This window comes from Paramisgurnus dabryanus, chromosome 6 (genome assembly GCF_030506205.2).
Source record: "Paramisgurnus dabryanus chromosome 6, PD_genome_1.1, whole genome shotgun sequence".
NCBI classification, from domain to species: domain Eukaryota; kingdom Metazoa; phylum Chordata; class Actinopteri; order Cypriniformes; family Cobitidae; genus Paramisgurnus; species Paramisgurnus dabryanus.
The window spans coordinates 47,119,289-47,131,818 of NC_133342.1; the positions used below are offsets into that span (position 1 = coordinate 47,119,289).

At 37.3% G+C, this 12,530-nt stretch overlaps 1 protein-coding gene across 1 annotated transcript; it reads left to right on the top strand.

Moving 5' to 3' along the window:
• The first annotated feature begins 1,685 nt into the window (after positions 1 to 1,685).
• On the top strand, positions 1,686 to 6,313 carry loxl5b (lysyl oxidase-like 5b). Its single transcript, XM_065276879.2, has 7 exons — positions 1,686 to 2,584; positions 2,686 to 2,794; positions 3,396 to 3,533; positions 4,041 to 4,197; positions 4,293 to 4,388; positions 4,468 to 4,583; positions 5,013 to 6,313. Exons 1-7 carry the CDS (start codon positions 1,858 to 1,860, stop codon positions 5,017 to 5,019), a joined length of 1,350 nt encoding a protein of 449 aa, XP_065132951.1. The 5' UTR covers positions 1,686 to 1,857; the 3' UTR covers positions 5,020 to 6,313.
• Positions 6,314 to 12,530: the final 6,217 nt, after the last annotated feature.

Here is a 12,530-nt window from a genome sequence, read left to right on the forward strand (position 1 = left end):
GTTTATTATTATGTTATTATTTTGTTTTATGTTGCTACTTAGCTGTATTTTTTAAGTTATGAAGGTTTAAATCAAAACAAACCAACTGCAGTTGAATTGATATTAATTGGAATGCACAACCAAAAAACGAGATTTCTGAAAATAAAATAGAAACTCTTCATTTATATATAGGCTTATATATATATATATATATATATATTTTTTTTTTTTTTTTTTTTTGCTGAAGTCAACAAAGGTTTTCACATTAATAAAAACTTTATCTGAACTAAAACATATGAAGTAAATAAGACTACAGTGCACAGTGCGCAGATCTTGTGCACATACATGAGGTCCCAGCATGAACAAATGATTAATGCGCAGTGATTCTGTTTTACCCTTTTCCACCAGTAGGCCTACAGTATATACATTTTAAACAGAGGCACATCGGGGTTGCAGTCATTATGGTAGGTGATTACTGCCATCTTGTGGACATCAAAGTGCAGCTTAAAGGGATAGTTCAGCCAAAAATGAAAATTCTGTCATCATTTCCTCACCCTCATGTTGTTACCAACCTGCATAATTTTTTTTGTTCTGATGAACACAAAGGAATATATTTTGAGAAATGTTTGTAACCAAACCGTTCATGGACCCCATTCACTTCCATAGTAGGAAAAAAGAATAAAGTCATTTATGCAGGTTTTTAACAACATGAGAGTGAGTAAATGATGACAGAATTTTCATTTTTTGGGTGAACTATCCCTTTAACATGTGGAGCAGTGATCGGGTGCGTTCGAATTGATGCGGGGCCGCGCAGACCGACAGGCGCTTGACATCAAAGTAACGCGAGAGCCATTCAAAAGCTTAGAAGTCGCTCGTGCATTACAATGATGATACATCTTAAGGGAATCCACGAGTCTCAAAATAAGTAAGCACACTACGCCAAAACAAACTAAATGTATTTATAAGTTTTTTTTATGGTATTTGTAGGAGAACTATAGGTAACCACGCATTGCGTTTCACAGTATTTATTTTATATTATAAAAATAATAATTAACCAAAAACAAAATAACTATACTTTTATGATAAATCCATGGTTGATTTTCATAAGGCGTATGCTACTTGTGACAACAGAATCAAATGTAAAATTAATTGTATTAAACGTTTACATTTTAATTATTTTATTATTATTAAAAATAATCCTTCAGGTCATGAGATTTGTCAAGTTACAATGATAATGATGTTAAGTGTCCTATTTTACCACTTTTTTAAACCACTTTTTTATTTAAACTCCGTAAATAAGTGTTTTTGATTTTCCAGTTCTATAAAATAACTTTCTTTTTAACCTTATGGATAAAAGTAAGGGCAATCTAAAAATCTGCTGGAATAGCACAAATTGTTTCCATCTGAGCCAACATATTACCAGTATAAACTCACAGAGATCAGTTTAACATTTTTAACTATTAAAAACACTTTTTCCTGTTATAACTTTTAAATCCAAAAAAGATAATCAAATAACATACACTACTTAAAAAATGGGAACAGTTATGATTAATTGTGATAAATATTATTCAATAAAAGGGACACACGTCTGACCCTAATCTGGGGAAAGTGTCAGAAAATGTAACTTTGTGAGCCTGAGCCCGGGGAGGAAAGAGTTAACAGACATTATTCCATAGTAAATCCTGACTGTGCATGCGCAAGTAAACTCTAACACTGTGATAAATGTCTCCGTCCGGTGGGTTTCAGGCTGATTCAAGTGACTTTGGAAAATTCGGACTATGCCGCTGACGCACTCCAGATTCCCACATCCACTTGGAGAGACGCGGTTTCCAGAGGAACAACTGGGGATACCATTTTAGTTTTTTGTGCCGTTTCGAAATGTATCCTAAGATGTCCAAATTGACTTTGTTTTTATATTTATTTCAATGTCTGAATAATTTCATTAACGCGCAGCAAGCTGCGCCCTGGAGGAACCGATTCCAGTGGGTGAATAACGGTCAGGTGTTCAGTTTAATGAGCACCGGGTCAGAGTATCAAGCACCGGTGCCGTCCAGAAGACAATCCAGAGTTTTTCTGAGCAGCAACGGAAATGCTATGCGTGAGAGGACAGTGCATATGCCCACGGGCGCATCAAATTCTGCGCCGGACAGCGGCACTACCGCGCATCAGGGACCGGACAGCATGCAGTATGTAGTGGCCAACAGTCGCGCACCTGGTGCCAGGCAAGTGCAGTTGCGTCAAAGGGCCAGGGGTCCTCCAGGAACCAGAGCTAACGGGACCATTCTTGCGGAATCTTCAGGCCCTGGTGTACAGGGTGGAAATCACGCAAGGAGAGCATCGTCTGGTGCCGATATCCAACAGCTACCTGCGCCAACTGAGAACTCCAACACTTTGCCAAACTCTGATGTTGCAAACGAGATGAGTCTCACCAGAGCGCCTGTTTCAAATGTTCCGACAGAGCAGGAAGTAACAACTGGCAATATGGCAGACGATTCAAGACACAGGAATACGATTTTCTACAACATTTATCCAGGCAGTGCAAGAGCAGTCATTCCCCGTAGTCCCCCGCCTGGCACCGGGTATGGTACCAGATATTTCCACAACGGTGAGTTGTGCGCAAATGGCGAATTCTCTTTAGGCATTTTAGAGACGCTTTTGAAGTTATGAGACTTATAGTGACTATAATTATCTTGTGTTCGTCTGCAGGTCTTCCAGACCTCGTACCAGACCCGTATTCGATCCAGGCGGGCTCCTACATCCAGCGCGTCCAGATGTACGCGCTTCGGTGCGCGGCGGAGGAGAACTGCTTAGCGCGGTGAATACAACTTAACATTTAACGCATTTAAAAGTATGTGTCGTTTCAACCCATATTTGAGTAAAATATAGACTAACCAAATAATTTCACATAGAAAAAGTCCATATTTAACCCAACCTTGGGTTGAAACAATTCAGCATGTTTTAGAATTAATGTAGAAAACCAAAAAAAAAGTGTCAAAAGGTGACTACCATTGTAGTCAAAGGTGTGGAACATGCCTATAGTTACATTTGTGCGTTTGGCAGACGCTTTTATACAAAGTTACTTACAGTGCATTACAAGGTACACATTTTTTTATCAGTACGTCATGTGTATTCCCTGGGTTCAAACCCATCACCTTTTTTGCTCTGCTAACGCAAGGCTCTAGCACTGAGCTATCTGATGATTAGTTTATAATGCAAATACATTTTAGGTGTGATTTAAGTATAAATTATTTTGAAAATAATCATTTGTATAAGGTTTTTAATAAAATAAATTGTTAGGATTTTTTAACCTAATTTGAATGTATTTCAACTGTTCTTCTGTGTAAATGGGAGCGTGACCTGCTATGACCTGTTAAACATGCACTTATGGTGTCATCCCTACCTTTTATTTCGTAAAGGTCAGCATACAGACCAACAGTGAGAGACATCGACTACAGGGTTCTTCTACGGTTCCCACAGAAAGTGAGAAACATGGGAACATCTGACTTTCTGCCAGTCAAACCCACACATCAGTGGGAGTGGCACAGCTGTCACCAGTGAGTATTTATTACAATACTTGTTCATTATGTTACCTGTGGGTTGTTTGTGGATGCCAATTAACATAGGTACTTGGTGTATGTGTATTTCACAGCGACATCAAACACGGCCTATATCATCAAAACAATAATTTAGCAACAATACATAATAAGATTTTGATATCGTCAGATGAGGTTAAAACTCTCTGCTGTTGTGGGTGGTTTTCAAATTTTGCTATGCGGTTGTTAAAGTGTTACAGGTGGTTGCTAGGTGGTTGCTAACTGGTGCTTGTGTGCCAACTCATACACAGTAAGGTTTAATATTTACATTTGGTAGATGCCTTTTTATCTAAAGTGACTACTTGGGAATCAAACCCATGACTTTTGCACTGCCAATGCTCTACCAGAAATATCTAGTAAAACTAAGATTTACTCTTCGGGGACGGTAGGATACCTAAATATGAGGGATGCTTATGAGTACTTACTTACTGAAGTGCAATATCAGTTTGATCAAACTTTATTTCACAGACACTATCACAGCATGGATGCATTCAGCAACTATGACCTCTTGGACATCAACACCGGCCTGAAGGTTGCTGAAGGACACAAGGCGAGTTTCTGTCTGGAGGACACAGGCTGCGATCCTGGAATTCACCGGCGATATGCCTGCACTGCGCACACCCAGGTACAAACCTATATATGTGTTGTCACTCACTCCACAATGCTAATGAGATGTATTTGTGCTCTTTGATTTAAACATTTCAAATGTTGTGTTTAAAGGGTTTGAGTCCAGGCTGCCACGATACGTACGCAGCAAACATTGACTGCCAATGGATTGACATCACAGACGTTCCTCCTGGGAACTACATTCTGAAGGTATGCAAGCTTGGCTGAAGATTTATTGACATTCGTTTATAAAAGATATCCTATTGGTGACGTTTCTTATGCTGTGCAGGTGACAGTCAATCCAGACTACCTGGTGCCCGAGTCAGATTACTCCAATAATGTTGTGCGATGTGATGTCATTTACACTGGCATTTATATCCAAACACGAAATTGCATAATAACTGGGTGAGTAAACATATCTACACAATAAAGGGTTAATTCACTCCAAATCTTATACTTTTCTTCTGTGGGGCAAAGAAGGAGACTTTCAGTTGAATGTTACCAAAGTGTTTCAAAAGTGCATGCAGTTAAAAGGAATGGGGCTTGTTTGTAGTCTTAAACGATTTGTTTGATTTATGAAAGAAACAGACTGAAGCTGGTTTATAGGTATTACTATACTTCACAGCTTAGGTCTCCATCCACATTGTATGGAAAAGAGCAACAACAACGTTCTCCTTTTGTGTTTCGCATAAGATTATTATTTGAAACAACCTGAGCTAGATTTAAACAAGCCATTAAACATTTTTTGGGGTGAATTATTTAAAATTGCTATTTATTAATGCATTATGACTGCAATAATCTAAACTAAATGTTTTTTCTCTCTCTGTTTTTCAGGAATTAAAGCCATTTAGCTTTATTTACAGATGCTATTGTGCTTCCATAGAGATGCTTTTTAAAGACCTTTTAAAGGTTTTGAGTAACTTTAAACATGCCATGTGAGTTGTTGGAATAAGATTCAACGACAAATGGGTCTGTTTTAGATGAGTTTGATTTTGTGCCCCTTGTGCGAGCAATAACATTTACATTTGTTATTTTAGTCAAACTATGGTGTTTGTAATGTCTGAAATATAAAAGTGTAATTTTTTAAGTTTAAATTAAGAATGATAAATTATTAGATTAGGTTTTATAGTATGTTTTTATAATGCTGATTTTTAGTTTTGTATTTATTGCATTCAATTTAAAATATTAACTTTTTGGTAAAGGGATAGTTCATCCAAAAATGAATATTTTGTCATCATTTACTCACCCTCATGTTGTAGTGAAACTGTGAGTTTCTTTATTCTGCACCATAGAAAAATGCAGCATGAAATTAAAACAAATTAGTTTTGCAAGTCAATTCAACCTACTATTTTAAGTTGTCTTAAAAAAGGGTGACAACACTTAAAAATTTATTTTTCGAACACACACAAAAATTTTGAACACAAAAGAAGATATTTTGATGAATTATGGTAAGCACAGTTGACGGTACGCATTAACTTCCCCACTATTTGTTTTTCTACCTTCAGTTGTAGTTAAAGGCGATCTAAGCGAATCTGCGAAACGTTAGTTTTGTTGACGTTTGAATTGTTTTCAAACAGAGGGAGCGTAGCTGACTCCTCCCCCTCCCCCTCCCTTCCGTGCTTTCATGAACGTGCCCAACCCCCACCCCCAAATCCTTTTTGTCGTTTATTGGCTGGAACACTTTGTTTTGTTTTGTGGTGCTAGGTTTGGCCACTGTGTTGTTATTGCCATTTGTGAAGCCTGGGCTGATCGCGTTTTTTTACAGTTTGATCAGCGGACAGGCAGCAAGCAGATAGTGAGGAGATGTTTGCTGTATGTAACAAAAAATGTTTTATGGTCTAAAACACGTTAATTCGCTTAGAGCACTTTTAATATCATTTATCAAATTATCTTCTTTTGTGTTCAATAGAATAAAGAAACTCATACAGGTTTAAAACAACATGAGGGAGAGGAAATTATCACAGTATTTTTATTTTTGGGTGAACTATCCCTTTAATAGCCATCGTCTTGGTTGTGAATTTATAGTGGCTGAGTGTGTTCAGGCCACTAGTGTAAATGTAATTGTCCAGCTGTAAGCCAATATTTTGTTAGTTTGAATATGGGTAGCTTTGAAAGGTATGTAGTAATAAGAGTCTTTCCTGAGTCCTGCATTTTGGCTTTATACAATAAACAGAACATGTAAGATGGAACATGATTTGTGATTCTTTTCTCAACGAAAACCTAAACATTACATCACAGGTTCATCCAGAACATTTAAAACAAGTTTAAAGCCAAACACATATCATTATTACAGCTTATAGCATGATAAAAGAGAAAGAAAGCAGATGAAACAAACCAAAAACATTAAAACATCAGGCATGATGACACCTTTATGCTGTTTATACATTGATTAACATTTTGCTGGGAAATTGTTTCCCTTGCTGGAACAAACGCAGTTTATAATCAGAATTTCTTTCATTTCAAATAGAGACACTGGAAAATGTAATTGAGTAGAGTAAAAATGCTTAATTACTGTCAATCTCTGCATTAAAAGAATATATCACTTTCATAAAAAAATCTGATAATTTACTCACCCCCATGTCATCCATGTGACTTTGTTAATTTAAGAAGAAATTATAATTTTTATTTATTTGAGAATTATTTTTGGATTTTTCTCCATATAGTGGATTTTATTGGACTGAGGCATAAGGTCGTATCTAGTGAAACAATCATTATTTTCAAAAAAAAAAAAAAAAAAGTATTTTTAAAACACAGATTTTCGTCAGCCTCATGCGTGAGGGATGCAAAACTACATCTCCAGTGTTTACAAGTGTGGAGGAAGATGAGCGTTCTGATGTTGTTGTATGTGGAATGATACAAATTAATGTCTTTGTTTCAGTTTATTGTTTAAAATGGTCTGCAAGTGTGGGTTTCACATTTGTAACCCTTGACCTTTCAACGTGATTGCGTAATACGTAAGGTCACGCTGCTGCATCACACATCTAGTGCAAGACGAAAAGTTGTGGTTTAAAGGCGAGGTGCACGATTATTGAAAAATGCTTTCACGGGCCGACTACCGATACACACTTGTAGCCAATTAGCAGTAAGGTGCGTGTCTACTAACCGACATTGTTGCCTGGGTTGCGTATGTGTGGGGCGGGTCTATCAAATGAAGGTCCAGTTACTATTGGGATAGGGGCGTTTTTGTTTAGGTGATTTCAAATGTCAACATTGGCTTTCACTAGATAAGGTTTGGTGTGTTTTAAACCCCTTTGAAACGGCACTGAAGCTGTAAACTATTGAGATCCACTAAAGTTCACTATATAGAGAAAAGTCCTGGAATGTTTTCCTCAAAAAACTTAATTTCTTCAAAACTGAACAGAGAAAGACATCCAGTAAACATCTTGGATGACACGGGGGGTGAATAAATTATTGGGATGTATTTATTAAAATGTAGTAATTCTTTAAGTTGCTTCATATAAGTTAAAAACCAGAAGCCTCTTAATAAAGAAACCTCTGTCGATGGTCTCAGATGTTTTGCAGGAGGATTTCTGAAACGTAAATATCCCAATATTTTGAGTGCCTTTCATGGGTTTTATTGTTCTAACTGGAGTCTTTATTTGAAGTGTTAGTGTAAATAAGACTGGCCAGATAAAGTTTACAGCCGTATAGACTTTGTGACTTCATCAGGTTGATAGGAGAATCTCTGCCTGTTTACTGACAGTGCCCTGTGAAGACCGAGCTGAGATGTTATTAAACCTCCAGCCGTGTGTCTGCCAAACCTGAATGAATGAAGAAATAAATGAATGAATGAATCTCTCTTTTGTGTCGAACTCTTCCTCCTCTAGATTTGCGGTTTCTCTTTAAACAGGATATGGAAGATGAAATGTTGTGGCAATAATTTATTTATTCTTTTATTCCAAAATCATCATCTACTCTACAAAGAATCCACCTGTGTTCCTCATGCAAAACATTTAAATAAAAGCTCATTTACAATAACACTTTTACATCAAATTTAAAAATAAATTGCTTCACCATGCCATAGAAGAACCATTGTTGGCTAAATGGTTCCATCTGAAGGATCATTAAAAGTTAAAGGGTTCTTTTACTGAATGACTCTTTGAGGAACCAAAAATGTTTTTTTTGTTATAAATTGCTATGAAGAACCTTTTGAGCACTTTTATTACATTTTATAACATACATCCAGCCATTTGTGCAACCAAATTATGTTATGATCATGCACATGTCTACGTGCCACACATAAAACATTCATTTGAAATATTTTATAAGCTCATTTGTAAGAAATTGAAACCTGGAATGAGAATAGAGACTGAGGAGCAATACATTAAACATATAGGGGTTGTTTCACGGCCAGGGATTAGACTAGTCCTAAACTTAAATAAATGTAAGGGCTGTTCAAACTGAAAACCGCTTGCACTGACATTATCTTAAAATCAGTGGCGGGCAGTGACTTCTTTATTCGGGAGCGCACGACGCGAAGTTCGTCACAACATGTATGCAGCCCGTCATGTGTGATTCGTAATTTCAAAATATGTGTTTGGTGCGTTGAGTGAATCTATGTGCATCATGTGTCTTGTCAAAATAAGTGCCTGCTGCAGATCCATCTAAAGGGTTTATGATAAAAGAGACGCTCACGTTTGCCAGATACTTGCATAATCTCATGTGTAATCAGAGTTTACTGTTAAGGGAGTGTCTTGCGTGTATTTTGTGAATGTTACAGTCCCTTTTATCATAAACGGTTCTGGCGCTTGTGCAGCAGGCACTTATTTTGACAAAACACGTGATGCACATAATTCACATGACACAACAAACAAATATTTTGAAAACACGAGCAACACACATGACACTCTGAACACATATTTTGAATTTGCGCCCCTCAGAAGAGCAGTCACGAGCCGCCACTGCTTAAAATACATCAGTGCCCTTTTGTTTTGCTCAAAATACACAGTAATGTTTTTAGTAAGAAATGTTTGGTAAAACTAGTTAAATTTCCTAATTAAACTAAGGCCTAGTCCTGGTTTTAGCTAATCCCTGTCTGGAAAACCACCCCTATATATTTAAAATCAGGACTCATCAGACTGGATGAGAGTTGTGTTATGAGTTTTATTGGGAAAAACAAATCTCATAGTGTCACACATTTCTCTGGTCAGCCAGTTTCACTAAAGAAGTAATGCAGGTAGAGCAACTTCATCAGCTAGGCATTATTCATCCATCTGTTTAACCAGAATAAACAAATTTACACGGACACCTATGGACTTTTGGGGAAATTTAGGAAAAAAAATTGTGAACATGATAATATGATCAAACTTCAGATAATGTCATAGACTCAAGAGAATTAAAAAACATGTAATCCAAGTTTAGCTGTAATGAGGAATAAAAATAAACAGAGAACAAGACATTTATTCTGGCACTTCTGAGTTATTTTCTGTCAGAATAGATTCTCTGTGTTTTTGAATTTGTCTGGAAAAAGCCATTTCCTCTTCTCTCCTGGCCTGTGCTGGTCTAATATTGACTCAGAAACGACAGATGAGTTCTGCTTCTATACTGTTTATAAGACAGAAAATGGGAAAATAAACAGCAACAACTTATTTACCGTCTCGCTTGGGTCAGTAGATGAGCTGCTGAAATAAATCATTCTTTATTATCAATTAACAGAAGGATCTTTGTGAAAACATAATTAAATAAGATTCTCGCTCACATTTAGTCAATGGAGGAAGTGCTTCTGTTTTCAAAGCAGTTTGCTCCTCTCAAATTTGTCACGCTGGTGAAGAGATGACTGTTTGTACAGCTGCAGCAGAGGACATGTGGTGAGAGTCCATCGGTATCTCCAGAGCGCATGGCAAACGCAGAGACCTTAATGAAGACATCCCAAAATCAATTTATGTTAATGACTGTAATAGAACTTATATCACATGATGTTTATTTTTCTGTCTAGACCTTTTTATTTTGTTAAAGACACAAATACAGTTGAGCACATAAGTTTACACCCCCTTGCAAAATATTTAGTATTTAATTTGCAAATTGCAGTTTGTTTTTAAACTAGTACTGTCCCACACAAGCTATTTCACTTCAGAGAGGCTTACACAGAATAATAAAAAAATAACCATGTGCTTTACATACGTTGACCCCTTCAAATGGCATACTCTTCCCAATGTACCCTTCTAGGCTATGTGTGTCTGTACTGTTAAAAAGATTTATTTGTTCAACCTAAAAACTAAGTTACCTGGTTGCCTTAAAATGTTGAGTTAATTCAACTTAAAGGTGCCGTAGAATGTAAACCTGTATTTATTTGCTGAATTAGCGCTAAATACTAGTTAAAGGGCTGCTAACGTAGGTATTTTCAGTGATATAAAAATGTCTCTGGTATCCCCAGACTGTGTCTGTAAAGTTGTTTTGTGTGACTGTTGCGGTTTAAACGAGACTAAACAAAGAAGAATAGATGAATTTGTATAATTACAGGATGTTTCTGCACACACACTGGCGACTCATTTCGTCTAGAAACACATTTAAAAGTGCTTTTTTATGTTGGGGAGGCTTTAACATTTTATTTTAATCCATTCTTGGCACCTTTAAAATTACTCCAATTTTTTTGTAAAAGTTGTTGTCAACTATTATTTTTTAAGTTGAATTAATTCAAAAACTTTTTTAAGTTGAACCAATTTTTTACCATGTTTGTGTGTGTGCATGCATGTGTGTGTGTCATTCACACTGACACATCTGCATTGGTATAGTGTTTTCCACACAGAGTATTGAAATTCCTCAGCAGCTGATTCAGTTTAAAGAATGAGGGGAAAAGTTTTAGACGGAGAGCCCCACAGCACAACCTGGAGACAGAAAGACATTTGGTTTGGTTTACTTAAACAACTGGCAGACACCTCGACTAACATACAGAACATAAACATTATCAGCTGTAAAACATGCTGACAGTGCAGGAGTCACATTAGACTGAATAAATATTACACACACCAGAGGTTATACGGTCAACTGGAAATGTTTAAACAGGATATCTGACACTGACTACACATGTCCATATGTAGGTGGACATACACTCACCTAAAGGATTATTAGGAACACCATACTAATACTGTGTTTGACCTCTTTTCGCCTTCATTACTGCCTTAATTCTACGTGGCATTGATTCAACAAGGTGCTGAAAGCATTCTTTAGAAATGTTGGCCCATATTGATAGGATAGCATCTTGCAGTTGATTGAGATTTGTGGGATGCACATCCAGGGCACAAAGCTCCCGTTCCACCACATCCCTAAGATGCTCTATTGGGTTGAGATCAGGTGATTGTGGAGGCCATTTTAGTACAGTGAACTCATTGTCATGTTCAAGAAACCCATTTGAAATTATTCGAACTTTGTGACATGGTGCATTATCCTGCTGGAAGTAGCCATCAGAGGATGGGTACATGGTGGTCATAAAGGGATGGACATGGTCAGAAACAATGCTCAGGTAGGCTGTGGCATTTAAACGATTCCCAATTGGCACTAAGGGGCCTAAAGTGGGCCAAGAAAACATCCCCCACACCATTACAGCACCACCACCAGCCTGCACAGTGGTAACAAGGCATGATGGATCCATGTTCTCATTCTGTTTAAGCCAAATTCTGACTCTACCATCTGAATGTCTCAACAGAAATCGAGACTCATCAGACCAGGCTATATTTTTCCAGTCTTCAACTGTCCAATTTTGGTAAGCTCGTGCAAACTGTAGCCTCTTTTTCCTATTTGTAGTGAAGACGAGTGGTACTCGATGGGGTCTTCTGCTGTTGTAGCTCATCCACCTCAAGGTTGTGCGTGTTGTGGCTTCACAAATGCTTTGCTGCATACCTCGGTTGTAACGAGTGGTTATTTCAGTCAAAGTTGCTCTTTTGTCGGCTTGAATCAGTCGGCCCATTCTCCTCTGACCTCTAGCATCAACAAGCCATTTTCACCCACAGGACTGCCGCATACTGGATGTTTTTCCCTTTTCACACCATTCTTTATAAACCCTAGAAATGGTTGTGCGTGAAAATCCCAGTGAGCAGATTGTGAAATACTCAGACCGGCCTCTGGCACCAACAACCATGCCACGCTCAAAATTGCATAAATTACCTTTCTTTCCCATTGTGACATTCAGTTTGGAGTTCAGGAGATTGTCTTTACCAGGACCACACCCTTAATGCATTGAAGTAACTGCCATGTCATTGGTTGATTAGATAATTGCATTAATGGGAAATTGAACAGGTGTTCCTAATAATCCTTTAGGTGAGTGTATATCTACTGCGTATTTTTAATTATGTGGATTTCACCTACACAATCCAAGTTAAACAATATATTTAGGTTGGTAACAAAAACTAAGCTATG

Excerpts from the sequence above, each read along its gene's own strand:
- loxl5b (XM_065276879.2), top strand. The coding sequence starts at position 1,858 with ATGTATCCTAAGATGTCCAAATTGACTTTGTTTTTATATTTATTTCAA. Across the intron at positions 3,534-4,040 it reads GAGTGGCACAGCTGTCACCA|ACACTATCACAGCATGGATG; the intron begins GTGAGTATTTAT and ends TTTATTTCACAG. Across the intron at positions 4,389-4,467 it reads CTGGGAACTACATTCTGAAG|GTGACAGTCAATCCAGACTA; the intron begins GTATGCAAGCTT and ends TATGCTGTGCAG.